A 27,017-nucleotide genomic window follows, 5' to 3' on the forward strand; every position below is an offset into this window, starting at 1 on the left:
GAGGTTTGCCGTCTAGATCACGTGGAAGCCGAGTGCAAGGCTGCTCGAGGTGGTTTATAACTAGGCGTCAAGCAGCGACTTAAAGTAATGACAATAATGATATGCAATTCGTAACTAATAGTAGAGTATACTAAATGATTGATCTTGATCTTGAGCATAAAGCTCTATACAAAGGAAATCCATCTTGATTATATAGACCTTCATGCCTATGGCTAGTCAGGACCGCTGCGCGGTCCTGGACAGCCAGCGTTCCTCAGCGGTCCATAACGTGACTTAATCACGTTACCTTGGTTTAGTCATGTGATGCGGCGTAGAAGATAGCCGTCGTAACATATATCTTATATCTTATATCTTATATTTTATATCTTAATTTTATATCTTATATTTTATATTTTATATCTTAATTTTATATCTTATATTTTATATTTTAATAATAGAATAATTAATTAATAAAAATAGTGATTTTTGATATAAAAGAGTGATCCGAATTAAGAGTACTAGACCTATCATGAGCGAATAAATCGCTTGCTTCACGCCATACCAGCCTGTGTCATTATCAAATCTGGAAATATCATCATTGTAACAAATCCTTGATATGAACGCCGCTCATTATACCATACATATATCATAGCCTCCCAGCCCGTCTGAGATATCACATCTCCCTAGATTTTCCCGTTCTGACTTCACACTTAAACTTACATAAACAACAATTACCCATTGATCCGAGCACTAGTTCAGAGCCCGATCAATTGGATTATACCGAGGACTCATTAACTTTACGCGGTACACTTAACGTGATAGAAGAACAGTCCTTTTCGAAACACAAATCCTACTCATGACATCAGTTATGGAAGTCCTCGAAATAGTAAAATTTCACAATTCGTCGTCTTCGAATTCCAAAAGCGGTACATCGCACTTTGAACATTGATATGTGGGTTTCTGATATGCGATTGCCTCATCGAGGATTTTTTGGGCGAGTCTTTCTATAGCATTCATTCTTGAGATATTAAACTCTTTGTGGATTCGAACAAGTGGTTGAGTTGGAGGTAGAGATGCTTTGGTGGACACGAGTGGTATTGCGTTTCTTTGCATGAATGGTGAAAATTCAGTTCGTGATGTTTGAAAACTTTCACCAGAATCTGACGTCTCTGAGGAATTGCCACAAATAGCAAAATGTTTCTCTCGAGTAGCGGGGTTGATGAAGAAAGTTCCAGGACAAGCTTCACATATGAATGCATGCTCAGCTGAATAGTGTTGTGCAACAGCATCTGACGATTCGAATGTTCGAGTACATTGAACGCAGCCGAAAATTGGTTTGGGAGTATGAACATTAGCTATATGTGCTTTGAGTTCAGGATCCTTATCTTTGTCAAAGTATCCTTCGCACTTTTCACATTTTACCATACTGCAGCAGAGGAAATGAAGTGTACATGCGTCAGAGCTTGTAGAAATGTGATCACAATCCGGCTTCGAGCACTTTAGCTGAAGGCCATGATCATTTTCCAAATGATTCTGTAAGTCGAGTCGCTTAAGAAACATACCACCACATCGCTTACAGGTGTTCTGGCCATATTTGAGTTTGTGGTGATCCAACGCAGTTTTCTCAGAATCCGTCTGTTCCAAAGGTCCGGCGTCCGTTGGTACTATCGGTTTCATATGTTCAGGAGCATGTTGTAGTACCTCATCCACATTGTTAAACGTCTTTGGGCACTTCGGGCAATAGAGTTTATGTGCCTTTGTGTAGTGCAGTTCGCACGCAGCAATATTTTCAAATATTTCCTTGCAGAATGAACATGCGACATGGTGAGAGAGGCGATGATCATTCAAACGAGCCAAATCGTTGAATTTACTACCACATAATTTGCATATATGGACGTGTACTCCTTCAAAATGCTTGTTTCGAAAAGCCTCAGACGAAAATCTTTTTAGACATGCGGTACATTTGGAGTCGTGAGAAGACGCTTCATGTTGCTCGAGGAGGGGAAAGGTTTCGAATGGCAAAGCGGCACAGTATTTGCATTGAAAAGAATGCTGCTGCGCTTTATGTAATTCAAAATCGGCGAACTGATCGAACTTGGCAGGGCAGTTGAAACACCTGATGGCTTGATGTTCCGACTTTTTGTGTAGATTAAGATGATTTGGGCCATCAAAAGTGAGATGGCACAGATCACATTTCCAACTATGATCAGCTGCAATGTGCTGCTGAAGATCGATATTGAATGGGAATGATTTGTTACACTTTGAGCAGCGGTATGGATGAGCCGAAGAATTGACGTGTTGTTCCAATGCAGACTCCGATCTGAATTCTCTATCACAGGGTTCGCATTTGAAGTCGTGGCAAGCAGCCTCATGTTGTTCAAAAGCTTGCTTAGACCTGAAACTCTGATCGCAGTCGTAGCAGCGGTAGTTGTGCACGTCGTTATTATGTTGATCCCGGGCTTGGACAGAAGTGAAGTGTCTGTCACAGCCAAATTCACATGTAAAATAGTGCTGGGTAATGTCATGGAGATCAAGCTCATCCTCGGTACTGAAGATTTCTTGACATGGAACACACCAGAACTTGTGTTTGTCTTCTGTATGCTGTTCTCGGGAGCGCGCGCTGCCAAATGGCTTGTAGCAATGTTCGCAGATCCAGGCCCGATTATGTCCATATTGTTGGCAATGCCTAATCATCTCCCGCTTGGATCTAAAGGTCTCATCACAAGTCCAGCATGCAAAGTTCATTGTGACTTTGAATGGAAGGGTATTCGATTGGTATATCTGACGCGTAGGAACTTGCTTGTTTGTTAGCCTTTACCATACTTCTGTAGTGGGATTAATAGACTAACTTGTTCTTGAAAAGCGACAATCACTTGTGAGCTTGATTTTAATGACCAGGAATTCCTTGAATGATCTGGATATGAATTACAGTACTTGAATAAAATTCGATGAACAAGACCGGCTGAATCTTGAACCTCCGAAAAGTCGCTGGGTTGAAGAAAGGCCAAATTGATGAAAAAAAGCATGAGACTGTCAAGCCATAAAAGGTGAAATAAGATTCCAGGATAGAGATCGTGAGAACGAGAAAGAAGGAGAAAGTAGATGAGATGAGGAGACAAAAAGAGAATTAAGTATTATCACAAAAACCCCATCAATGGGTTTAGGTGCGTGATAGAATTTGTAGAGCAATCAGACCAAAGTGAAGGCGGCGTTTGATAAACAATCAGGATGATTGCGAGACACCATCACCGTCGTATTGTGAGATCAAGACACAAGAGACTGAAGTGAAGAAAGAAAAAGAGAAGAGAAGAGAAGTTTTGAGAAGCTTGACCATTTAGAAAGGTTGTCGTGGTTTGGAATTGGAAGTGAGAATGATGACTAATTACCTAAGAAGTCCTTCAATGTTGAGGTTGTTGATGGTCAAAGTTTGGAAGAGTGATTTCTACTACATAAGGTGGTTGAAGTTGAACCCCTCCAACGTGAACTTTCACTCCAGGCAGAAGAAAAAAAAGAAAAAAAGGGAAAAAAACCAAAAAAAAAAAAAAAACCAAAAAAAAAAAAAAAAAAAAAAAAAAGAATGAACTCAAAATTGTCAGCCTTGTGTTGACTCGTGGTAATTGACGCCTCAAGAATATTGATACTGCGTTGCAAGACGTAAGTCTTATAGAAAGCAAACGAACCTCGAATTGGCCTGTGAGAGAATTATCCAATTATCCAACGGAGCATACCGTGCCTGTTCCTAGCAGATCTTGCTTTACGAACACTAGAGATCTAGAGATAAAGCATTCCAAAATGACATTCCTTGCATCCCTTGAAATATCCTCAAGTGTCCTCCTCACCAATTTAACCTTTGATTTTACCATTGGTAGAAGCACCAATCTTAGGGCAACCTTGTTGTGTTGAAACTTGTAACTGGCATATCCCGACAGGCGCAACAAGCGCATCAATTATGTGCAGAAGATGGGAATATAGCTATATGGCTGAGCATCCATCGAAGATATACCGTGTATGTTGTACTGGAGGTTGCTCATATGCGCCGATACATGACGAGGAGATTCATCGGAGTACAACCTTCGAAGCCCAGGCCATATCTATCATTCGGGCTAGTAACATCTCAGCTAGGCCAGAGGACGACGTACACCGATGACGAGAAGAGCTATGCTTGAAGCCCAACCAAGGAGACGAGGTTCTCCCAAAGACCCTCTCTCTTATACCTTAAATTGCTCGAAGTTTAATGTTGGAAATTGAGGTCCTCTCCGAAAATTCAGTGAAACAAGGTCTCTCATAGAAAGATTACTGGAAGACCCATTAGCCCATTAGCCCATTAGAACTAAGGAGACCGAGGCTTTTCCTAAAGACCACCAGGACCCTCACAGACTAAGATTGCCTGAAGTCAAATTCAGGAGATTGAAGCTTTCTCAAAGATTCTCCCGTCGATTAGATTGGTGGAAGATCAATCAAGGAGATCGAGCGTCTCCTAACGAGCGTCTCCTAAAGACCATCTCATACATCCACCACCCACAACCACCATCCGCCATCCCCCATCCACCATCCACCATCCATCACCCTAAGCTTAAGATTGCCTAAGATACTACATCTCTGGAAATAGAAGGTGACATTCTATTCGCAACAATTGTCACCTGTCTTGGCAGACTAAAAATACATAAATACATAAATACATAAAGACGTAACCTTGCTAGGGAATAGGGAGTCTATGCAACCTGTCTACATTTTACGTGAGGTCGAGAAATATCGTCATTGATCAGGTTAATTGTCCCCCGTAATCTTACAAAGAATAGGAGATTTCGTTAGTGATGATGAAGAGTTTGTGCATAAGGCTTATTAATAATCCTCTAATCCTGCTGGACTCTTTGACACATGATTTTGAGGAGACGAGGCTAGCATGAATAATAAATCACAAATAAAGAAATCGATGGATGGGATCAGGGTAGATGGGGAAGGAACGGAGTACGGAGTACCGTAGCACTAGTAGCACGCTGATTACGGTAGCCGATATCTATACTTAGCTCACCCTACTAGGTGCTTAGGGAATAACCTACGTATTCCCTAAACCTATTAAGGGGCTATGTCAGAGATGCCAAGAAAATGCGCCCAAGGATTTTGATTCTCTGGAAGTCTCTAGAGACTCTCGAGACTAGAGTCTCTCGAGAGTCTCCCGAGTCTAAAATTATACAAACCAGTTCAAGCTGTGAAGCTTTTCTTAAGATAAAACAACCGTGTCAAATATACATTGAGCAGCAGTTCGTTGATTTATTCAAAACTTTGACAGGTAAAAAATAGACTCAAACCTACTTGCAGACTATGGCTTCCTCTTTCTTCAACCATGCCATTTACCCCCTTGCACGTTTGTTCAATGTTCGATGTTCGAGGTTCGTCGTGGAAGAGAAAGGGCAGCTGCCCGCGGAGCATCTCCCCAATCTCACCATCTTAGCAACCACGTTGTTGGGCAACCGCCGATTCTTGGGGCTCAGGTCAAGCATAATGCCATGACAGATAAACAGGGCGAGGTCGAATAACGTTGAACCTTAATAGACCACCGGCAGATCCACATAAATGCCGAAAGCACCTACAATCACACGATCGCAGCGAACCCTTCCCTCCTTCACATCACCGTTCAAGCCAGGCCATCTTCTCGTACAATCTGCGATGCGATGGGATTTTGAATTGCGCGAAATATGAGACTTGATTACCTGAGATCTTGCAGCCCAGACATCAGACGAACAATACATACAAGGGGGATTCGGAAAGAGAAGAAAGGGCAATGTGGATCTGCACGGCATATTTTAAATGCATGTTTGCTGTCACGCATATGACGGACTGGCGGAATCAAGGGCGTGTAGGGGGGAGGAATTCACACTAAGGCGTGAAGGTTATAGAAGGGACAGAACATAAGAGACAGAATAATCAGTACCAAGTGCAATTAGGCTTGCAAGCCCGGAAAAGTGGGTACATTTTGACACGGCAATCTAATAAGGTTGGAGGCAATTACCATGTGGTATCTTTACCGGGCTTTTGCTTGCGGGAAGGTTTACTTGCCGCCGCACTCGCAAGTTACATGTCCTTTAGGCAAGGGGAGTCTTAAAAATTTCTGCAGATTGACAAAAGACACATTGGATGGCCTGAATGCCGTTTTGTTTCATGATTTTGCTGATTCTTCAAGTTGATTATTTTGGTGATTTTTGGTTATTCTGCTGCTTCCAAGGATCGCGGGGATTTCGGAACACACACATCCTACTTCCCGGGGCAACGGTATAGGGGAAGTCATAAAGTCAGTGCCATTACTGATCGACCAGTGATTGCTGGGCATGAGGGGCAGGACGGAAACAGAGTTTCTGAATGCTTAGATCACTCGCATGGGTAACTTACTTTCATGTACGATAGCGAGCGAAGCTATAATTGGAAGGTTACCGTGGGCTTCTCAACTTCTCACGCATCATTTGTCTCATAAGGTGGAAAATCGTTTATCGGACGTGCAGACGTGCGCTTCAAGCCTTCAACGTTCACAGGCTTTTACGGCTTTTATTTGGTGGTCAATGCGGCCACGCTCTCGTGGTAATGGTCTAGGCCGCTTGTTATATGGAGATCATTGATATATACGACTCTTTATTCAAATATACATTGGGTCGCTGTCGTGGGTTGAATATTCTTCCATCTACTCGAGCATCATGCCTGATAAAGTCCACTCTTTTACACACGCCGTCCACTCAAACTTCCACTCAGATTCAGCTCCAGTCCGCGCAGCTAATATGGACAATGACGCTTCAGCTCCACGAAAGTCCGGCATAACCATACCAGCTTCATCATTTGGTTGTAGTCTATGTCCTAAGTCATTCAACAGACGCGAGAATTTGAGCCGTCACATGAAAACTCGTAAGTAGCCATAAATCAGATTGACCACTCATCTATTGGCTTGGGGTCCAAAATTTGATCGACCGCTAATAAAGTATTCTAGATGACGTTCCTCGGACTCATATTTGTCAAATTTGCGAGAAAACTTTTACCAGAAGTGACTTACTAAAGAGACATGAAGCTGGCCATGAACGTTGGGATAAGCTACCCAAGTCGGAAGGACGAAGAGGTTCCGTAAAACGGCGGAAAACTTCGGAAGATCCAGCCGAAAGTCCTAAAAATCTCGAGAACTTCAACTGGGCAACTACGACTACACCGGAATCAGCTCATCTTTCTCCATTATCGAATGAAGCCACATTCCCACCGGCAACGGCAAGTTATGCCACTTCCTTTCAAGAACCTATCCCGGTGAATATGTCTTTTCTCGAGAACCGAGAACAGCAGAGCTTGGGGAACAATCAAACGAACTGGATATCTCCTGAAGCAGCGCCTAGATCATTTATGGAAAGTCAACAACTAAACATCAATATTAGTGCAACGCATCCAGTGCCATCATTTAATTTCTTACACCATGAAGCCGATTCGTTCCCGCAACAATATCGAGAATCATTCCAAGATGCAGCGTTAGACAACCAAATTCCTACGAACTCTCTTGGTATAATGGAATATTCGTATCAAGTCCCCTTCAATCATGCTTCTTATTTGCAGCCGGAGAACAACCAGATTGGAAATACCGGGTTCTCTGACGACTTTTACGCCGCTATGCTTGAGACTGGGAATCAATGGGGAATTTTTCCAAATAGCTTTAACCAAAATTTTCCACTTGCCAATCAAGTGCAACAAAGTTTTAGTAATATCAAATTGGAAAGTCCAGGTCTAAGTTCGACAATAATGGCTAGCGAGCCCAGATTGGAGTATCATCAATCTAATAATATTACATCAGAATCCTTGTTACCACGACCTGCAAGTATCACAAGGGTCTCTTCACCTCCGAATTTGCCATGGGAAGAGCATAGCTGGCCTCTTTTATGGAATCCTATATCGGCGACACTTCCAATGCTGGAAGCTGGTCCAATTGATATACCATCTGGCCATCATTTATTTCAAAATCACAATCCAAGGTATGATATTTCTGAATCGACTTATCACAAAATGAGAGATCTTTTAACGTCTCCCATTCACGAAGCTCATAACGGAAAAACTCTTTTTACAATGCCATCATTTCACGTGGTCAATATCCTCATTGGCCTTTACTTTGAGCATTTCTCCCACCAAGCACCCGTGCTCCATCATCATACTGTGGATACCAATCAATTACCTCCATCATTATTATCTGCTATGATGATTATTGGAGCAACTTATAGTCACGTAAAAAATGGGAGACGCTTAGCAATTGTTCTAATCGACATTATTGGTTGGAACTTACTCGAGGCTATTCAAAGTGACAATAGTTTGATTCGAAATCCAATGATAATTCTTACGCAAGCCTTACTTATCCACACGGGATTGTGGTGTGGAAACAAACGTGCATTCAACGTAGCTGAAGCATACAGAGGAAATGCTATCTCTCATATGCGTCAGCTATACGAGGGTGAGAAGTGGAATGCATCGATGCAACGTTCATCCGTGGATGAGACGTCGGGAGATACTCAAGTTCAATGGAAACGCTGGATTCATGAAGAGTCTCTGAATAGGCTTTACTGGTTCATCTACACAATTGATCGTCAATTTCCTGCGCTTTGGAATAAACCATCAACAATCACAATTGGTGAAATGGTTGATGTTAGTTGTCCCTGCGACGAAACCTTTTGGTGTGCCCCTACTGCTGAAGACTGGAAATTCGCTCTTGGGTCTGCGACAATACCAAAGGCTCCATCGTTTGCAGCCGCCATAGGACCTTTTCTCTTTTCACCCACCACAACTTCCCCTACATTCTCCTTGGGGAATTTCTCGTCGCAAGAGCAACAGCTCTCACAATCCCAACACCTGTCGTTACCGAATCTTAACCCTTATACCGCATTTCTTGTCCTTCTTGAAATCCAACATCAAATCTTTGACTTCTCTCAAGAACATTTGTTGGCTACCAAGTTCCTAAATCGTCAGGATGTTCCCGAAACCCAAGAAAAATCACATTATACGCCCAACCCATCTCCATCTCAGGCCCTCAAATCCAGCTTTGCCGTGAGAAGACAGAAATTAGCCTGTACGTTGGTGTATTAATTCCAAAGATCCACAACGAAACTAATAATAACCTAGACTCGCTTAACCTCTTTTCTCAAACTTATTTACCACGGAATTTGAGTACACTCCATTCGACATCTCATATTTTCAATCATATATCTATTGTTCAACACCATCTCTCTATGCTCTTCCTTCATATCCCATTTACAGATCTATTAAATTCGATTGGAAAAGTGGGACAGACAGGTATCGCACCTGCTTTGGAGAATCTTAAATCATGGGCACGAGACGATCCGGAATTAGCGATTGGTGTAGCTCTTAGAGCTGCGGAAGCCATTATGGAAATTAATAAAAGCCTTGAGGTTGAGACAAGCGCAGAAGTAACAACTGAGATACCGAAAGCAATTAAGGGTGGAATGATAGAGACAGGTGTTTATGGAACTTCATTGTTAATGATGACACATGTTATCCTATGGGCTTTTGCAAGGGTTTCAGATAGGAAGATGAAAGAGATTTTGATGAAGGAATTAAGGGCGAAGGGAGAAGACTGTACATTTTTGAATCTTTTGGAGTGTGAATTCCAGGATTTGAAAGGGGATGATGAGAGATTAAGATTGGATTTGGATATGAATATTGAAGGAGGAAATTTGAAGATGGATCAACAGAAAATAAATGCGGTTTCGAAAGTGTTGCTCAGGAGTGCGGCGGATTTGTTGATGAGGTTTGGGACTTGGGGGGTAGCTTTGGATATGGCATTGTTGTTGCATTTAAGAGGGGAGGGTTAGTATGAGGTGTATATGTGAATGGTGATGAGATGGTGATGGGATGGTGATGGGATGGTGATGGGATGGTGATGGGATGGTGATGGGATGGTGATGGTATGGGGATGGTATGGGGGTGGTTATCGGATGGTGATGGGATAGTGATGGCGATGGGGTTGGTGTTGGTGTTGGTGTTAGGAATGGTAATGGAGTGCAGGACTAAAATCGGAGGATCGGAGGATCGGAGGAACATTTACATATACTTTATATTTATTTCATTTCAAAACCTAACGACCTTAGAATTATATATTATATCTACCTATCTATATATCTATACTTGTAATCAAATAGTTACATGGTGATATGATCTTAGATTTTTATATCCATCATTAATAATTCTTCAGATTGAAATACTTATTGACTATTTAACCGGGGAGTGTATTTATTTGGTTGATTACTATTCATGATTAGACGAGAGGAAAGTTCTTTTTTTTTTTTGCTCCAGCTTCAAAAAATTCCCCTCGACACACTAATAATTTCTCTTCGATTACCGAGGGAAAGAAAGGGAGAAAGGAGAAAGGGAAAGGGGGGATGGGGGAAGGGATGAGAATGAGGGGATAAGGGGAGGGAATGCATGCGTTAGCGTTGCTTCTGCTTCTGCTTCCGCTTTCTGCAGTTGTGTTGTATTGCTTTAGGGTTGTGTTGTTTTAGGGTTACTTTGGGGTTCGGGTTGTGTTACGTTGCTTTATTTAGGGTTACTAGATCGATTGATTGATTGATTGGAGGTAGATTGATTGATTGGTAAGGGTAGATTGATTATGTAAATATGTAAATATGTAAGTATAGATGTAGTTAGTATAGATGGAATAGATAAATAATTATATGTGGAATTCTATTATAAGATTAAGATTAAGATTAAAAGTTCTGATTTGGATGGGCGTATTGTATAAGGTGGGTTATTAGGTAAGCGGGATAAATGATGTTGAAATTGATGATTTTTTAGTTTTTTGAATGGTAAGTATTTATTTATAAGGATTTTTTAATAATTTAATTTGAAATTTTATAAGGATTAAATTAAATTAAATATTTTTCTTTATATTTTTTTGAAAATTATATAAAAATATTTAAAACTAAAAATATAATATAAAAATTATTATATAAATAAATTCTTTAAAAAGTTTTTGAATTTATATTAATATAATTTTTAATAAAAAAGTATTAAAAACAAATAATTTAATGTTTAATTTTATCTAAAAAAATATAATCTTTTTTTAAAAAAAATTGTTATAAATTTAAATAATATATAATAAATAAATTTATTATATTTTATATATTATTAAAATTTAAAATATTTTTATTTTTTATTTTTAATATTTTGATTTAAATTATTAAATACTTTTAAAAATGATTTTAAATTAATATTTAAATAATATTATAATAATTTTTTTATTATTTTTATTATTTATCTCATTTTCTAAATTTAATTTAATTTTTTTTATTTAATAAAAATAAAAATACGAAACAACCTTTTCTATTTTTAATATTATTTAATTATTATTTATATATATTATAAATTAATTTTATATAATTTGTTATAATAAAACAAACAAACAAAAATCTATATATAAGATTAAATAATCTTATTATAAAAATAAAATAAAACAAATCAAAGTTCATAAATGAACAAGATTATATACCAACCCAAAACAAAAAAAAACATATACACATACATACACAAAAACTTCAAACCAGGCTTTCAAAGTAATTAACTAATCAACTAATTAACTGAGTAATTACACCAGGACCTCCCATCCTCCATCCTCCATCCTCCGTCTCCATCCTCGGCACTCCCGTCCTCCGTACTCGGTACACTGAGCAGAAGACAGAACAGGAATGATTACAATATAGAATATAGAATTAGAATAGGGGAGTGAGTAATGTGATTGTGAGTAGTGTGTGTGGGGATGGAAATGGAGATGGGGATGTTCTGTGGGGCCATGCATGGAATATTATAGGATAGGATAGGGTAGGATGATGGATAATTTATACTTCGTAGGTACCTAATATTATGTATGGAGTATGGATGTATGAATGGTCCACCAGGTTCCGGGTCCAATAAGTTAGGGGCCCTAGGATGGTTGGAAAAGAAGCGAGTCAGCGAGTCAGCTGTGTTGCCGATTTGAGGTTGCATTGGGTGTTTGGTTACGAATCTTGACTCATAACATGCAATGCATCAAACATGCTGGCCGGTCGGCTGGCTGGCTATGGGAGGGTTCGAATCTCAAATTGATCAATGAGATTAAGTGGTGCGATAAAGTTGTGGACTGATTTAGTCGCAATCTATTACTCGAGTTTGATCTATTGAATGCTAGTCTACCTAAACTCCTATCCTATGCATCCTACATAGTACATCCTATGCACCCCATGCAATTCCTATAGTATTGGTATCATTCAAATCCCTCATTTCTAATCATGCCCTCCCAAACAGTCCAAATAGTCCAAATACTCCGAATAGCATCAATATGTATGAAGAAAATCATGCCACTATAAGATTAGGTATAGCTGGTCCGACTCCTCTTAACAATACTATACGATTACCACTAACCAAAGCATCTCCGACCTTTTCATTAAACTCCAATAACCTTCCAGCTTCAACATGAAAGATTCTAAGCTTTGATTTCTCATCGGTTCCTTGATTATTGACATTCTCCACTTGAAGTCCCTTTGCCGCTGCATCCAAAACTCGACCCATCACCCAATCTTTTGAGTAAAAGAAAGCACCACTGGGAAATTTCGAAGTCGTCGTCGCAGCTTCTGCATCCACGTATATATATACTCTCTTTTCCGGAGGTATCTTCGCATCCCCCTTTGCCGTCTTTTTAAGTTGGTTGACTGCTACCAATCTTGCAGCTGCGGATGAAGGTTTGGGTTCAGGTAGGACTCGAGTTGATGCGACCTTTGCTTTTTGTGACGCTCCCCAAGCTTTCAATTTTCCCAAGGCTAATTTTGCTGTTGCTTGTTGTTCATTGAACCTGCCGACTCTTGCACCGATCGGTATGAGGTTTTTACAATTGTGATCTTCCCTCAATCGATGTTTCAGACAGTAGTCGCGATTACATGTAGAACAATGTACACCTGTTGATAAACTCGTTCCAATGGTCGTTTTACATGTCGGTGATGCGCATGGTTTTTCGACATCTGCCATCATTTTCCCTTCACCCAGTGAATGCTTAGATTGATTGGCAAGCCTGCGCTTGGCTGCCCATTCGCCAGGTCGTGAACAATGGTGGCCGGATTCTGTTCGATGATCGAGACAAAATGTACCTCGACATGATTCACAACGAAATGGGAGGAAATCAAGTTGATTGCAATATTCGTATTGGCAGTGAACTCCTATTAATGTTGGATCTTTTTCGTCCATGGTACTGAAAGATGCGTCTTCGGGGGCGTCTGAGTTTGATGAGGAAGTCATGATGAAGGATATGAATATATAAGGAGATGTCGGGTAGGCTTCAATGTGTCGTACGTATTAGCTGCTGAGTAAAGATGTGTCGTTGTAGGTAGGTCTTAAAAATGGAAATGGATTTAATGACGAAGGACGAGGCTGATTATGAATAATGTCTAGAGGGTTCTGGAATAGAGCCTTGGCAAAAGGGGACTAAAGGCTTGGCATCGGCCTTTGAACGTTCCGTGTATCAGTTGGGGGAAGGGAAGTAGTAGTTGCTAGAGATCTGCGTGGGAGGAGAGTGTTTACTAATCCATTATTATATTCATCGAAACATTTCAAGTGATAATTCAAGTGATAATTCGTTTCTATATCAAAGGCCAACTTTTGATAAATATAGAAATTGGCCGGTTTATTAGGTATAACTTCACCCAAGACTAGTACTTGGGGCAAAAATAGATCTGTCCAGGATGACCTGCAGTAGCTCAGCCTCGTTATACAATGAGCATTTGGTTGTCAGATGTCAAACTCCTCCCATTTGACTCATTAGTCAATAAGATCCACCACAAGCGAGCCTCGAAAAGAGGTCATATTCTCAAACTGTTTGTTCCATGTGATTGGAAGCTCCTCCAGTTGATGTATGTAGCGTTGACTGGCTCAACACCATGGCTCTTGAATTGATTGGTGGGATAGCAAGTATTGCTCAACTCGCTGGAACCATCTACACAATATCAAAAACCCTTTACGAAGTGGGAGAGGCTCTATCAAATGCACCTTCCGATATCAAGGATTTAGCAAGAGACCTCGAGACATTTTCAGATGAGCTTCATTTATTATCCACACTGCTCCATGGTAAAGATGGACGTTATGCCGATCAAGTGTATAGGCTTACAGCCAAAATTATTGGAGATTCTGCCACGATATGTACAAAAATTGATCGGATCATTCGAAAATTGAAAAGTGGTAATATGTGGGCTAAAGTGAAGTGGTTGTATAAAGAGAAGGAGATCATGAAATTATTGGCAAGACTTCGCGACTTGAAGCTCAGTTTGATGGGTACATTGAGCGTACTGAGTGCGTTAAGGGCCGATCATATGATGGATTCTTTGGGTATACAAAATTCCAGCTTGATTGGAGGACAGAAAGGTCATGATCTATCGGTAGAGACGCGCAAGCAAGTTGAAGACACGAAAATGAAACTCGCTGGACTGACGATTAAGGATGATACTCAAAGTTGCTCTACGTCAAAAACGATGGTCCAATCAAGCGTATCTTCACTTTCAGGGAGCTCAAGCACAGCTTTAAGTTTATCGGCCACTTCAGGAACATATATTGGTTCTGCGGCATCTAGAACACCTAGTACAGCCAGCTTTGCAACATCTGCATTCATTTCGATGGCCACGACACCCAGTAGAATGCCACCACTCCTAAACTCAAAAGCACTCGAGTCTGTGGATTCATTCCATAGCGCTGTGTCGTCTCATAACGAAGACGAGGAATCTGTGAAGATATGGCGAAACGAAATGGCTCTCTCGGCTGTGAAGCATTTCAACATGGAAAAGAAAGATGCTGAAGAATGGGCAATGCGCTTGCCAGTTCCCAGCAAAGTTCTGGCAACCACTCCTCACGCTGAAAAGTATGGACAACTTGGAACTGCGAATAATATGCATGAGCTAGGAAATCATGAAAATAGTCCATTTTCGCAGCCTAATAGCACGCCTATGGACTTTCAAGGTCAACAAGACGAAGATGATTCTTTTTATGGGTACTCTCCTACCAGCGTTGGATACAGTCCTATAGATGGCGATAGTCCGGAGACTGAAGCTCTTCAGGCTGATGCTACGCTGACATCTTCAACCGAAGAGAAGAAACGTCCTACTATCTCACGATTTGAGGGCGAGTCTTTGACCGTCGATGAGTCACCGCTCATGGACAATCAGGAAGGACAGGAGATGAAACCTGCGACTTCGTCTACATTTATTCCAACAATACCTATTAAGAAGGCAAGCCATAGCCTGTTTACTCATAATGATGAAAGAGTTTATGGTGCGGCTTCTAAAATAGAGTCATTTCCTTCAAAACCGACAGATCGTGGTCGAAAAGCACAGCAGCAACAGTCACAGATTCCTCCGAGACTTTTACCTACTCAATACCCACCTACTATGCACAACAATGATGAGATCATCTTTCCTCGAAATTTGCATCACGATGGATCTATAGCGTCATTTTTATACCCATATCCAGGTCCCTCTCATCAGCCTCCTCTGCTAGATTACCAAACTCAAATCACGCTTCTCGATGATCAAAATAAAAGGAGATTGGCAATGACACGACAGGAGCAACAAGCTGGCCGTCAGCAATTACTAGGAAAGAACCGATCAAACTTAGCAAACACGGCTTTGCAGATGAATATGCATTCGGATGAGCACGCGCAGCAAGGTCATCAAAGGAAACTTATGCTTCTCGAAGAGCAGAACAAAAAGAGGTTGATGATGGCACGACAGGAGCGACGAGATAAAGGCGATTATCAAGAGCAACTTATGCTTCTTGAGCAGCAGAATAGGAAAAGGTTGATGATGGCACAGAAGGAGCAACAAGATCGGGGTGATTGGCAAAGGCAATCTATGCTTCTTGAAGAGCAGAACAGAAAAAGATCGACGATGGCACAGCTGGAGCAGCAAAATCACAATCCTGTGCTACCACCTGCAACAATGACCTCAGGTGATAATACATTTGATGGTACCAAAAACTTTAGTGTTGATACAGATTATTTTAGACGTCGGGCTCGTCGGAGCTCAACTGCAATGCCGTCAAGTTCATCATCTCTTCAAGGTGAAGCATCACAGCTACATTCTCAGCCATATCAACAGGTTCAAACGCAACGACAACAACAAATGAGCCAGCAATCCTCTCATCAAATTCATGAAATTAAACAAAGTCAACAAGTCCAAATACAACGCCAAGCATCACAACAAAGCCATACAAGCGTCAACCAGCCTCATAACCAGCCTACTAATCTCATGAGAAAAACTGAAAAATTCATTGCTTCAGCCGCGGATCACACTGGGGTAATTCCTGGACCAGCTTCAGAAGTGCCGAATAAGAACCCATCGATCCAACCAATTAATCAATTTTTAGAGTGTCAAATGGCATTGTCTCATCGCCAAAATGAGGCTTCCGATCAAGGGCTAGGTGGACTCTGGTCCAGAGCCCTTACAGAAGTTAAATCGTTTAATCAACTCATATACGGTAACTTACAAAGACTTTTAGCTAGCGAAGGTTTATTCATTACTTCAACTACAAACTTGAACCCTCTTTTTATTAATCCAGATTGGTCTGCAAATCCTTGCAAGGAAAGAGTTGCTTCATACTGTCAGATATTTCCTAGTGTAGCTGGATCTATTCAACGAATACTTGATATACTAGGTGTGATGGAAGAGACAATCGGCTTTAAAATTGGGGCCATCGCATGGGCATCTCTTCTCATTGCCGTCGAGGTATGTTAAAGCGTATTTTGGATTAAGTAAATCTAGCTAATAACACTCTCAAGGATCTATTCTCGATTCGTACAAAGTTATCAATTGATCTCCAAATCGAAATCATCACCGAACTTGCAGAGATCGCTAGCATCATCGCTCGATATACCGTCATGGAAAATATATATGCTCAATGGAAGGGAATGACCCTCGAAAGAGATTATAAGGAATCCCTGATTAATTTGTCCACTCATATTTTGATATACATCGGGACTCTCTTTTCACTGCCTAAAGACGTCGGGGTTAATCTGAATATGAAACCCTATTTTCATAAAGTCGTTGAAGCAGATACAGCATGTCGGGGATTCACAGTGATCTTTAGTTCTGAAATTGGCGCCCGCGCCGTTGATCAGAAACGCTCAATTGGGGATATTTCTGATGATTCGGATGAATCAGATGATACTGTAATGAAAGGTGATAAGGAAATTGGAATGAAAGATTCGCACTTGCCGGCAAAGCGTATGAGGATATAGGCTTTGGGATGTGCTTTTCTCCGCATTTTGAATTGGAGCTCGTTGGTGCGGTATACCCTTGCTATTATTCTCTTTTGAATTTGTATTTACCAAGTATTGGATAATAACTTAACCCTCTGCTTGATTATATCCGCATTTGGTTCTTGATGGCTAAAACTCCGCTGATAATGTCCCTATTGGAGTCTGGCGAATGTATGGAAAGTAGTCTAGCACTGTGCCAATCAATGTCTTGTCTTTCCATTTTCTTTGCTTTTATAATATCGATAGCCGCATATAATCATTATCAAGTAGCTAGGCTGTTAGAACTTTTCTACTTAATTCTCAACGATCATCTATTTCCCTATCGTACTCCAAGACATATAGCTAAGCCCTTAGTTAAACCGCAAACCCAAGCACCCTCTTCAAACCCCGACCCTCGACCTCGACCTCGATCTCGCTTGTCACACTCTCTTCTTTCTATAGTTATAATTATAATAAAAAAACATTTAAGCTTTTAATTTTAATTTTTTATTCTTTTAATAAATATCATTACATTGTTTCTTTATATTAAAAAAAAAAGGAAAAGTTAAATTTAAAGAAAGAAAATATAAATTATAATGTTTTAATAATGATAAAACCGAGAATTTTAGACATTAACAGAGTATTTAAATAAGTATAACTATATTCTTTTTTGAAAAAACTTAAGAGCGGCCTTTGCAAGGAAAGATATTAGAGTCTGTGATTTTTAATATTCTAGAGTATTGATTTTCGACATCATTATACTAGTCAATTAGTTCGAAAAGTTGGAAGATGAATAAACAGTGAAGTAGAATAATACGATTTTGTATTTCAGAACTACTAGTTTAAAGATATCTCCTTGTAGGTCTCTGGGTGGAGTCGGTGCTCGAATGATACTTTGTCTCGAATCTTTAGGTAGGTACCTATTGGGATATTTGATTTTCGGGGTCATTTTTGCTGTGTTCGAAGATTCGAGGAGTTGAAGGTTGAATTTCGGGATGGCCAGTTCTTCTTTATCTTCCCGGGAAAAGTAGTGTAAATCGTTCTGTGAATAATACTTGAAGCTTCGGGTAATTATTGAGATATTAATTCCAGGTGATTTTCGCGATATTGGAGGTGTTCTTCAGGAACATGATATTGATTCTCTGGATTACTTTACTTTACTTACTCCGCAATATCTGCAATGTCTTTCTGTGAGAAAGTCGCTCAACTCACGACTTGGATGAAGCTCAAAGCTTTGCGTGCAGGAATATTGGTTCTCAACCTCTCCAAATACTTATAGTGGGACTAGATGGGTCTTGAATGCTATACTGGTGAGTAGACTGCCTATCTTCTACTTCATTGGTCCTGTGGTGAGTATGGGAAAGGAACGTGAAAGCTTTACGTGTTGGGTTGTTGATTAATTTGGCTTTCGATATCGTCGTTTGAACAGTGCGAGGGGCGATAGGAAAACATTTTGGATCTAGGGTGTGTGATGGAAGTATTTTGTTAACGGTTATGTTTTTGATATTGTGGTGGTTTAAATTTTGCTTTTTTAATAGGTCAAGAGTCAAGAAACTGGATACATTTCCAACAAAGCACTCGTACGGTTGCATACAATGAAGAGGAAAACGAGGAGTCAACTCCCCGCAGTGTATTGTGGAGGTAATTTGAATATTTCTTGAATGATTAGATTTATGACAAGGAAATTCACGCCCATGAGTCGGCAAGATCTATGAATATCCAAAATCACCTAGAACATGCAAATACCATGCATCTAAAATCGTAGTCCGACTAAGCTAGATACCAAGCAATGCACCTTTTGTCGTCCTTGCCAATTGTAATCTCCAAAATTTCTGCTCGGCGCATAAGAATATTTCTCCATCCTTTCCAAAACAAAAATTGGCAACACCACCAGGAACTAAAATCGTTCCAATTAAAGTCCCGGTTGAATTCCAGACTTCGACACCATCCCCACAGCCAGAGTACACGTTACCATGGATATCGCATTTGATACCATCTGGGAAGCCATCTGCTGCATATGCGAATACTCTTCGGTTGATAAGAAAAGGTGCACCTGAAGACGTGTGAACATCAAAGGCATATATAGTAGCAGGGCTATGTTTGAGTCAGTAAAAGACCCAGAATCTGGGATTTAAAAAAGTTACATACCGCATAAAATCTTTAGTCCCATCTCCATGAATTTGATCTGTATCCGTAATATAAATCACTGATTCATCCACTGAAAAAGCAATTCCATTCGGTCTACCAAACCCATCTGCGACAACCCTAATATCCCCCGTAACAGGATCAAACCTATAGACTTGACAAGGCAACTTAGGTCTTGGTCGAAAATCTTGCTCCCACCCATAACATGGATCCGTAAACCAAATACTACCATCTTTAGCTACCACAACATCATTCACCGAATTGAATGGTCTTCCATGAAAATTAGTCACCATAGGTTTTGGAGGTGAAGATCTTGGCATATAATAAATACCACCCGAGCTTGCGTTTGTATTTCCTTGAGCACAGAAGAGAATTCCATCTTGGTAATTGACACCACCATTCGGCATATCTATACCCGGTGGAGGACGCATTTTCACCCAATCAGCTGATTTGATACTTCCATCCTCATCACGATGAATTTTGATTCTAGAGATCAAAATAGTGGGAAAATTTGCGGAGCTAGAAGCTTGGAGAAGATTGGATGTGATGTAAAGTTCATCATGGTCGGGCAGCAAAACACAAGCCTCGTGAAAGAAAGGATTATTGGTAGAGCCGGCAGTTGAAAATAGAAGAGAATGCGACGGGGATTCGCCAATCAAGGAAGCAAACATAGGGTCATGCTGAAGAAGAGTGACTTGATCTGAAAGACCATACGTGGTACTGATAGAATTGTGTCAGTGTCATTCTGATTGCGGGGATGAATAATCAAGACTAACGTGCCTTTTCCACTGCTTGCTTTTAATCGGTCGACAACCTGAGATTTCGTTAGTGAATAGTAAGGAGGAATATTAGAAAACAATACCTCTATTTTGGTATGTACACTCGATATATTGGTATTCGTCACTGCTGCCATTTTTGCCGGTCAAAGCTTCAAAATCGATCTGAGCTGAAAGCTTGAAAGCTGTCGACGGGTGGATATTTTCAGGCTTCGTATTTAGAGTTCGATTTGCTCCCCTCGATATCAATGGATTGAATGAGGTCTGAATAAAATTGGTGACTGATGAGAAGGTGGGGTGTGTGGTGTGTAACCTTGGAACCGGTGTTTATCCGAGACACTACGGGTATGCGGGGTTGTAGCCAGAGACTACATGGAACGACCAAAAAGTCACCCGAACTGCTTAAAATTTACATAAAAAAACTGTTTTGCATGTCTGATCTATATCTAGACTATATAGGCTTTTGTCCCAGTCTCCATGCCCCCATGACTCGGCCTTGGCATCTTTCTTGCTTCTACCCTATTTTTGGCCGTACGTGCTCTGTGATCCTACATCTCTGTGTTGCCAAAAGACCTTGAGATGTTCTCAATCTGTGTTTCCAGCTTGTTAAGCTGTTCGGTTCCCTTGCTAACAGAAACATTCTTCTCCATTGATCGAATCGAAATATCTTGATCTAAATGCTCCCCATCAACGTGCACAATTCTGCGTTTGGTTTGAACCAGTTGAAGAGTTTTGAGAGTGCTCTCATCTTTAGGCTGGTAGATTCTGGGTGATCTTGAATTTCTACTGATGCACGCCAGCTAGAAACAACTTTACCTTGAATCTCTTGTGATACAACCCAGCAATCTAATGCCGGTGGTCCGTATCTATGCTCTATTGCTTGACCATCCTGTTGGCTATCTTCCGATAGCTCCAAAAAATCCAAACAGGGAACCACCAATTCTCATGATTCCCAACAAAGATCCTGGAAATCTGTAACCAGGCTGGGCAGCTTGATCTCATCAGCATAATATACGGACTCAATGTACGGTAAGACCTGCAGATTTATCGAACGCCTGTCAAATTATGCATGCCTCACAAGCCTTTGATCCTTCATGCTCGCGGGTTCCAATTTTTACTATAACATTGAATCTCCAGAGAACTCTATGGCTTTTTTTTGGTTCTTAGAATTCTCATGCCTCCATTTGATCTAGTTCTCAACTTCGCGGTTTTGTTGTGATGCTATCATGGTAAGTTAGAATTAATCCATATATTAAGAACAAAGTGATGGAGATAGACTTATGGGGAAGATGGCGATCCTCCTGTCGCGCTAAAAATACATTCTCCTTATAAGAAAGCCGCAATTGAATTAGGAGTCACAGCAATAGATGTTGTCCTTGTATTTGTAATTATTTGTGGATGCGCGAATAAAATTTTGAGTAGTCAAGAAGCCGGTGTTGAGCAGCTACTTAGATGGTTAAGGCACTTTAGCTAGCCCTTTTTTTGGTGATTTGCTACGCATTGCTGTCTTTTGTTTCTAAATCGACCATCAGCCAGTCATTGAAGAGTGAAGAGTGGTAACTTTTGCCGATTGGGACTGCATCAAAAGAGCTAAGTATCTGAGGGGCAAATCAAGTGAGTTTGAAGGCTTGGTTAAAAAGATTTTATGAATTGTAGGAGAAATGGGGAGTAGCCGCAGCTTGAAATTACCAGGAACAATATTCAATGGAAGCCTATTTATGCTTGATGTGCCAGCTCAGACTTGAACCACTTGTTACTGGACGTGGATAATAAGGAAGTTTTTCGTCAAAATATCAAGGAATCCCATGAATTGTTCATGTTCCAAAGATAACTCATCTTCCCAAGAACGGGATCTTTAAATCATAATAAATAAAATGAAAGAATTTGTTTTGAGAAAACTATTTTTAATTAATCTTTTATTGATATTTATATTTTATCTTTTATAAATAAATATTCAACTTATAATAAAATAAACTACTTCATTTGATAATTTATTACCCTATAAATAAGAAAGTTATTAATGTATAAAAATCATGATTTTGGATATAAAAGAATAAATTAAAACAAAGAAGATCTAAAAGTAAACAACTCAGTTGTGACCAAAAGGGTGTTTATAGACCAGCAATTGTATTTAACTTAGAATCTACAGGTGAAGAGCACCTGTAGATGGGGATAGCTACTCTATATACACACAAATGAATGGCCTAGCCGCAATGGCTAGGCAAAAAGAAGTCATATTTATTCCTCCAATGATCTTACTTTACCGATAACCATTGATACCTAGTACTTGTCCGGATCTGATCCTCGGGTCACCTAAATCGCATACTAATCTCGAGTAATCGTATCATGTGTGGACATGGTTAATGTACCTGAGGTTTCTTATATAATAAGGGTGGGAGGAAAGCAGGGATTTCCGTCACATCAGTTTATAAATGTTAATTTTTATAAAATAACAAATAAAAAAATTAAAACATAAATTTCAAAATAATGTAGTATGATTGGAAAGAAACTCCGAATCACAATCTTTCTCAATTATATCTTCACTAACGATAAAATTAAGTCTATATAACAAAAACAAATGTCGGCAATAAAGGGGGGAATGTAGAAGCGATGCAGATCATGATGCTGAGGGTCCGTGCATATCATCAATAACTTCATGTCTTTTTTAAATCGACATCAGCGGCTTATAAATAAATAAACAAACAATTAACGTGGTTTATCAGCAGTCCGCCCATATCACTAGTCCGCCCACTTTTTGACCATTTAACCACTTCAAATTCTAATTAATCAATCATAACTTATTCAATTGATTCAAACTATTAAGAATCTAATAATCTAGGATCTATTATATCATTTTGACAAGTTCTTGAATTATGACCAGTCTTTCCGCACCTACTACGGCATCGACTAGTAGATGATTCCCTATTAGAATTTCCCCCATTTTGACGCTCGTCGCGTTGAATCTGATTATCAACCTCTTGTTGTGATAATATATCTTCAGCTTCTTGTCCAGTAAGTACTCCTTCATTACGTAGTTGAATTTTTTTGGCATATCGACATTTACTTAATGCCTCATTTGCTCTTCGAAGTATACGATTCTCAGCACTCAAAAGTGTAACTTCATATGCCAATCTCTCTGTACCTTTAGCTAAAGTTTGCACAATCTCAAATATAGGTGTAGGAGAGCTTGATTGATGACGAGCCATTCGAGCTTTTACTAGAGTTGATTGTAAAAGAGCCTCAGTTGGATTGTGAAGGGTTTGAGAGATCCAGGAATTGGTAAGTTCCAAAGAGGTAGATGGAGGGGTAGAAGTACGAATCCTAATATCTAGTTTTGAGAGTATAGATTGAGGATCGAATGGTATTAGACCTGCTCCTTGAAAACCAGCTTTCATATTCTGAATAGTAAATGATTGTAAATATGCAGCTTTGAAGGCTATAAAGAATTCAATTTTGGTGATATAATTGATATGAGCTTTGATAAATCCTTCAATTTGACAATCATATAAACGTTTAAATACGCCAAAACACCCAACATCGAGTGGTTGAGTTAAATGACTTGAATGTAGTGGTAATCTGAGGCATATAATATCATTTGACTTGCAATATGATTGAAAAGATATTGATTCGTAGCTTTCGTACCCATTCAATACTAGCATTCGATATTTGCCCTTCCTTTGACGAATAGTATGTTTATCAAAATGCTTTAACCATTCTAGACCTGTCTCATTATTCGTTTATCCATTGGAAGTAGGTTTAAGAGCCCAATCTGCAGGAAAACCGCTTTCGGTATACCAATTAGAAAGGTGATTGTTGGTACGAGAAGGATACGGAAGACGTAGCACCCACGGATTACGTAGGTCCTGTATGTCTAATTGTATTCTGTCTAAAGAGCTAGCTACATATTGAAAGTAGTAAGTCTTATATAGACTTACTAAAAGAGCTAGTCTCTTTCGCGTTCGCTTAGTTCTTTATTACAGTAGTAATTAAATTGAAGTCATTCACTTCGTTCACACAGTGATATTGCCCTTGTACCACCAAGAATGGAGATATAGTCCAACCCTCTCCATTACCACATATAATCGCTGTAGCCCATTCTCGATTGCTTGGTTGTATTGCCTTGCTTCTATTACATCGTTCAATACTAGTTACGACCATTCCAAGGTATATTTCATCCATCATAAAGCCGGTTTCATCGAAGTTATAGAAATCGGAATCGACAATACCATATTTCACCTGCATATTCGATACCAATCCAAACTACTCTTCAATAAGCTTGGGATCTTCGCAGAGAGCTCTTTGAAAATTATAAACGCGATTAAAACATGTCTTTAATTCTGGGCATCGTTTAACAAAGCGATGAGCCTAGAGCTTTCCAATCTTCTTCGCACTCTGCGATTCGAGGATATAATTCGCCATATCTTCTATACCACTTAATTTAGGTGCAAACCCTCTCTCATCTATATCGATTATATACTGGGTAAGTACCTCCTCTTCTAATTTGGTCAAATTATGACCTTTTGGTCGATAATCAGCTATATTAGTACAACCTTTAATTCTATCCCTCAAAGTAGATCGAGGTATATTATAAAGGTTTGCCACTTTCCGAATCGAGAATTGTAGATTAAGTTTAATAGCTTCAATAGCTAAGATAATTCGTACTTCTTTAGAATGAGTTTCCATAAGTAATTATTGATAAAACGCGTATTGAAGTGGAAGAGTTGGAAATGGCCAAAAAGTGGGCGGACTAGTGATATGGGCGGACTGCTGATAAACCACGTTATATAATTGTCAAATTAATGAATTTATTAAAGTTTATATCAATTATATCATTAAGATTGAATTCTTTATAGCTTTTAAAGTTGTATATCAATAATCAATTATAGCTCAGAATATAAAAGCTGGTTTCCGAGAAGCAGGTCTAATACCATTTGATCCTCAAGCTATACTCTCAAAATTAGATATTCGGATTCGTACACCTACCCCTCCATTCGTCGATCTAGACTCTTGGATTTCTCAAACATCTCACAATCCAATTGAAGCTCTTTCAAAATCGATTTTAGTAAAATCTCGAATGGTTTGTCATCAATCAAGCTCCCCTATATCTATATTCGAGATTGTATTAACTCTAGCTAAAGGTATAGAAAGATTAGCCTATGAGAATACTCTTTTAAATGCAGAGAATCATATACTTCGAAAGGCAAATGTAGTATTAAGCAAATGTCGATATGCTAAAAAGATTCAATTACGCAATGAAGGAGTACTTATTGGACAAGAAGCTGAAGATATATTATCTCAACAAAAGGTTGATATTCAGATTCAATGCGACAAGCGTCGAAATGGGGGGAATTCTAATGGGGAAGCATCTTCTAATCGATGCTATAGTAAATGTGGAAAGACTGGTCACAATTCAAGAACTTGTCAAATAGTATAATTGATCCTAGATTATTAGATTCTTAATAGTTTCAATCAATTGATTTAGTTTTCGTTGAATAATATAGCTTTAAATCAATAATTCGAGGTAAAAGTGGCCGACCCACTGATATGGCCGACCCACTGATAAACCATGTTATACTTAAACATATATTAATCTCAATATTTTTATTAGGTTCGATATTTCTAATATTTCAGAAAGTCGATAGGAACGGATCCTTACATCCCAAGACGTTTCTATTCTCTCATCTCTTACCTCTCATTACGAATTAGCTTTCCAAAATAATATGAACATATAAAATCCGGAGTAAAGACGGCTGAGCCGATGCATACCTACACAATCCACAGATCATGTTCGAAATAATACATGACTCAAAATTCCTCATTTTTTATTATCTATTTGCATATCGAGCCAGCTGCATATGCAAGTTTCAGTCTCGCGAGGCCAGGACGCACCCCGCTTTCCTTCCGGACGCGGCAATCTGCCGATCTTGAACTGCGACAGAGATGCAGGTGCGCCTCGAATAATTGGTGATTAGTGGGGAATTCCGGTTCTTTTTATCAATGCATTTTGAGTGTGGTGTAGTTCAGTAGTTCAGTGCATTGGATCTACGTCTATGTTAAATGCTGCTTCTGCAATCAAAGAAGCATGTCTGGACATGGATATACATACCAATTAACCTCGTTTGGAACTACTAGGATTGCACTTGATATCAAACTTTATATCAGAATTGAGATGAAATGAATGATCTGCATAAAACGAGTAGTACTGTCTCGAGATTTCCCCTCCGAAATACCCGCTCCCTACTGTATATTATAATAATAATCTCTCCCATCATCCATTTCTTAGCTATGGAATGTCGACGTCAGAATATCTTTTAACCCTCAAATTGTACTTGAAATAAAGTTTAGCAAAATTGGAAACGAGTATGCTCGGCAGCAGGGCTATGTTGCCCCGCATTAAACTTTCCCACTGTGAGATATACCCCTTCCATCTACACCAACCTATCGAAACCAGGTATTCCAAGCCGCATCAAAAGCTACGGAAACTGTTGGTACAAGAAGGATACAGATTACGTAGGTCCTGTATGTCTAATTGTATTCTGTCTAAAGAGCTAGCTACATATTGAAAGTAGTAAGTCTTATATAGACTTACTAAAAGAGCTAGTCTCTTTCGCGTTCGCTTAGTTCTTTATTACAGTAGTAATTGAATTGAAGTCATTCACTTCGTTCACACAGAAACATCACAATATCCTTCCCATGCAAGATCATAAGTCTTGGTATCTCGCCATCCACAACTACCAATTTACTCTTACGCAATAAATATTCCCATAAAATTCTTTCCGTCCCAACGAAGAAACGCCCGCATGGATTATCATCGCTGAGATCTATCTTGACATCATAAGAAATCTCCTTGA

At 39.5% G+C, this 27,017-nt stretch overlaps 10 protein-coding genes across 10 annotated transcripts; 5 read left to right on the top strand and 5 right to left on the bottom strand.

Annotated features, from left to right (window-relative positions):
• Window positions 1-873: 873 nt before the first annotated feature.
• On the bottom strand, window positions 874-1,571 carry SS1G_13834 (hypothetical protein; the record flags this gene model as incomplete). Its single annotated transcript, XM_001585215.1, has 2 exons — window positions 874-1,467; window positions 1,542-1,571. 2 exons carry the CDS (start codon window positions 1,569-1,571, stop codon window positions 874-876), a joined length of 624 nt encoding a protein of 207 aa, XP_001585265.1.
• A 2,200-nt stretch (window positions 1,572-3,771) lies between these two features.
• SS1G_13835 (predicted protein) lies at window positions 3,772-4,227 on the top strand (the record flags this gene model as incomplete). The annotated part of the gene is made up of 3 exons (XM_001585216.1): window positions 3,772-3,805; window positions 3,849-3,985; window positions 4,102-4,227. 3 exons carry the CDS (start codon window positions 3,772-3,774, stop codon window positions 4,225-4,227), a joined length of 297 nt encoding a protein of 98 aa, XP_001585266.1.
• A 1,133-nt stretch (window positions 4,228-5,360) lies between these two features.
• SS1G_13836 (predicted protein) lies at window positions 5,361-5,516 on the top strand (the record flags this gene model as incomplete). The annotated part of the gene is made up of 1 exon (XM_001585217.1): window positions 5,361-5,516. The coding sequence occupies one exon, from the start codon at window positions 5,361-5,363 to the stop codon at window positions 5,514-5,516; it is 156 nt and encodes a 51-aa protein (XP_001585267.1).
• Window positions 5,517-6,665: 1,149 nt separating this feature from the next.
• SS1G_13837 (hypothetical protein) lies at window positions 6,666-9,815 on the top strand (the record flags this gene model as incomplete). Its single annotated transcript, XM_001585218.1, has 4 exons — window positions 6,666-6,870; window positions 6,953-7,970; window positions 8,301-9,052; window positions 9,265-9,815. 4 exons carry the CDS (start codon window positions 6,666-6,668, stop codon window positions 9,813-9,815), a joined length of 2,526 nt encoding a protein of 841 aa, XP_001585268.1.
• Window positions 9,816-12,327: 2,512 nt separating this feature from the next.
• SS1G_13838 (hypothetical protein) lies at window positions 12,328-13,263 on the bottom strand (the record flags this gene model as incomplete). The annotated part of the gene is made up of 1 exon (XM_001585219.1): window positions 12,328-13,263. One exon carries the CDS (start codon window positions 13,261-13,263, stop codon window positions 12,328-12,330), a length of 936 nt encoding a protein of 311 aa, XP_001585269.1.
• Window positions 13,264-13,901: 638 nt separating this feature from the next.
• Window positions 13,902-17,245, top strand: SS1G_13839 (predicted protein; the record flags this gene model as incomplete). The annotated part of the gene is made up of 2 exons (XM_001585220.1): window positions 13,902-16,733; window positions 16,787-17,245. 2 exons carry the CDS (start codon window positions 13,902-13,904, stop codon window positions 17,243-17,245), a joined length of 3,291 nt encoding a protein of 1,096 aa, XP_001585270.1.
• A 769-nt stretch (window positions 17,246-18,014) lies between these two features.
• On the bottom strand, window positions 18,015-18,697 carry SS1G_13840 (predicted protein; the record flags this gene model as incomplete). Its single annotated transcript, XM_001585221.1, has 3 exons — window positions 18,015-18,287; window positions 18,458-18,506; window positions 18,627-18,697. 3 exons carry the CDS (start codon window positions 18,695-18,697, stop codon window positions 18,015-18,017), a joined length of 393 nt encoding a protein of 130 aa, XP_001585271.1.
• Window positions 18,698-19,020: 323 nt separating this feature from the next.
• Window positions 19,021-20,303, bottom strand: SS1G_13841 (hypothetical protein; the record flags this gene model as incomplete). The annotated part of the gene is made up of 4 exons (XM_001585222.1): window positions 19,021-19,339; window positions 19,394-20,110; window positions 20,167-20,204; window positions 20,271-20,303. 4 exons carry the CDS (start codon window positions 20,301-20,303, stop codon window positions 19,021-19,023), a joined length of 1,107 nt encoding a protein of 368 aa, XP_001585272.1.
• Window positions 20,304-22,783: 2,480 nt separating this feature from the next.
• On the bottom strand, window positions 22,784-24,408 carry SS1G_13842 (hypothetical protein; the record flags this gene model as incomplete). Its single annotated transcript, XM_001585223.1, has 3 exons — window positions 22,784-22,818; window positions 23,063-23,564; window positions 24,145-24,408. The coding sequence occupies 3 exons, from the start codon at window positions 24,406-24,408 to the stop codon at window positions 22,784-22,786; spliced, it is 801 nt and encodes a 266-aa protein (XP_001585273.1).
• Window positions 24,409-24,678: 270 nt separating this feature from the next.
• Window positions 24,679-25,885, top strand: SS1G_13843 (hypothetical protein; the record flags this gene model as incomplete). The annotated part of the gene is made up of 3 exons (XM_001585224.1): window positions 24,679-24,709; window positions 25,311-25,550; window positions 25,809-25,885. The coding sequence occupies 3 exons, from the start codon at window positions 24,679-24,681 to the stop codon at window positions 25,883-25,885; spliced, it is 348 nt and encodes a 115-aa protein (XP_001585274.1).
• Window positions 25,886-27,017: the final 1,132 nt, after the last annotated feature.

Source organism: Sclerotinia sclerotiorum, genomic scaffold (genome assembly GCF_000146945.2).
Source record: "Sclerotinia sclerotiorum 1980 UF-70 scaffold_27 genomic scaffold, whole genome shotgun sequence".
Lineage (NCBI taxonomy): Eukaryota > Fungi > Ascomycota > Leotiomycetes > Helotiales > Sclerotiniaceae > Sclerotinia > Sclerotinia sclerotiorum.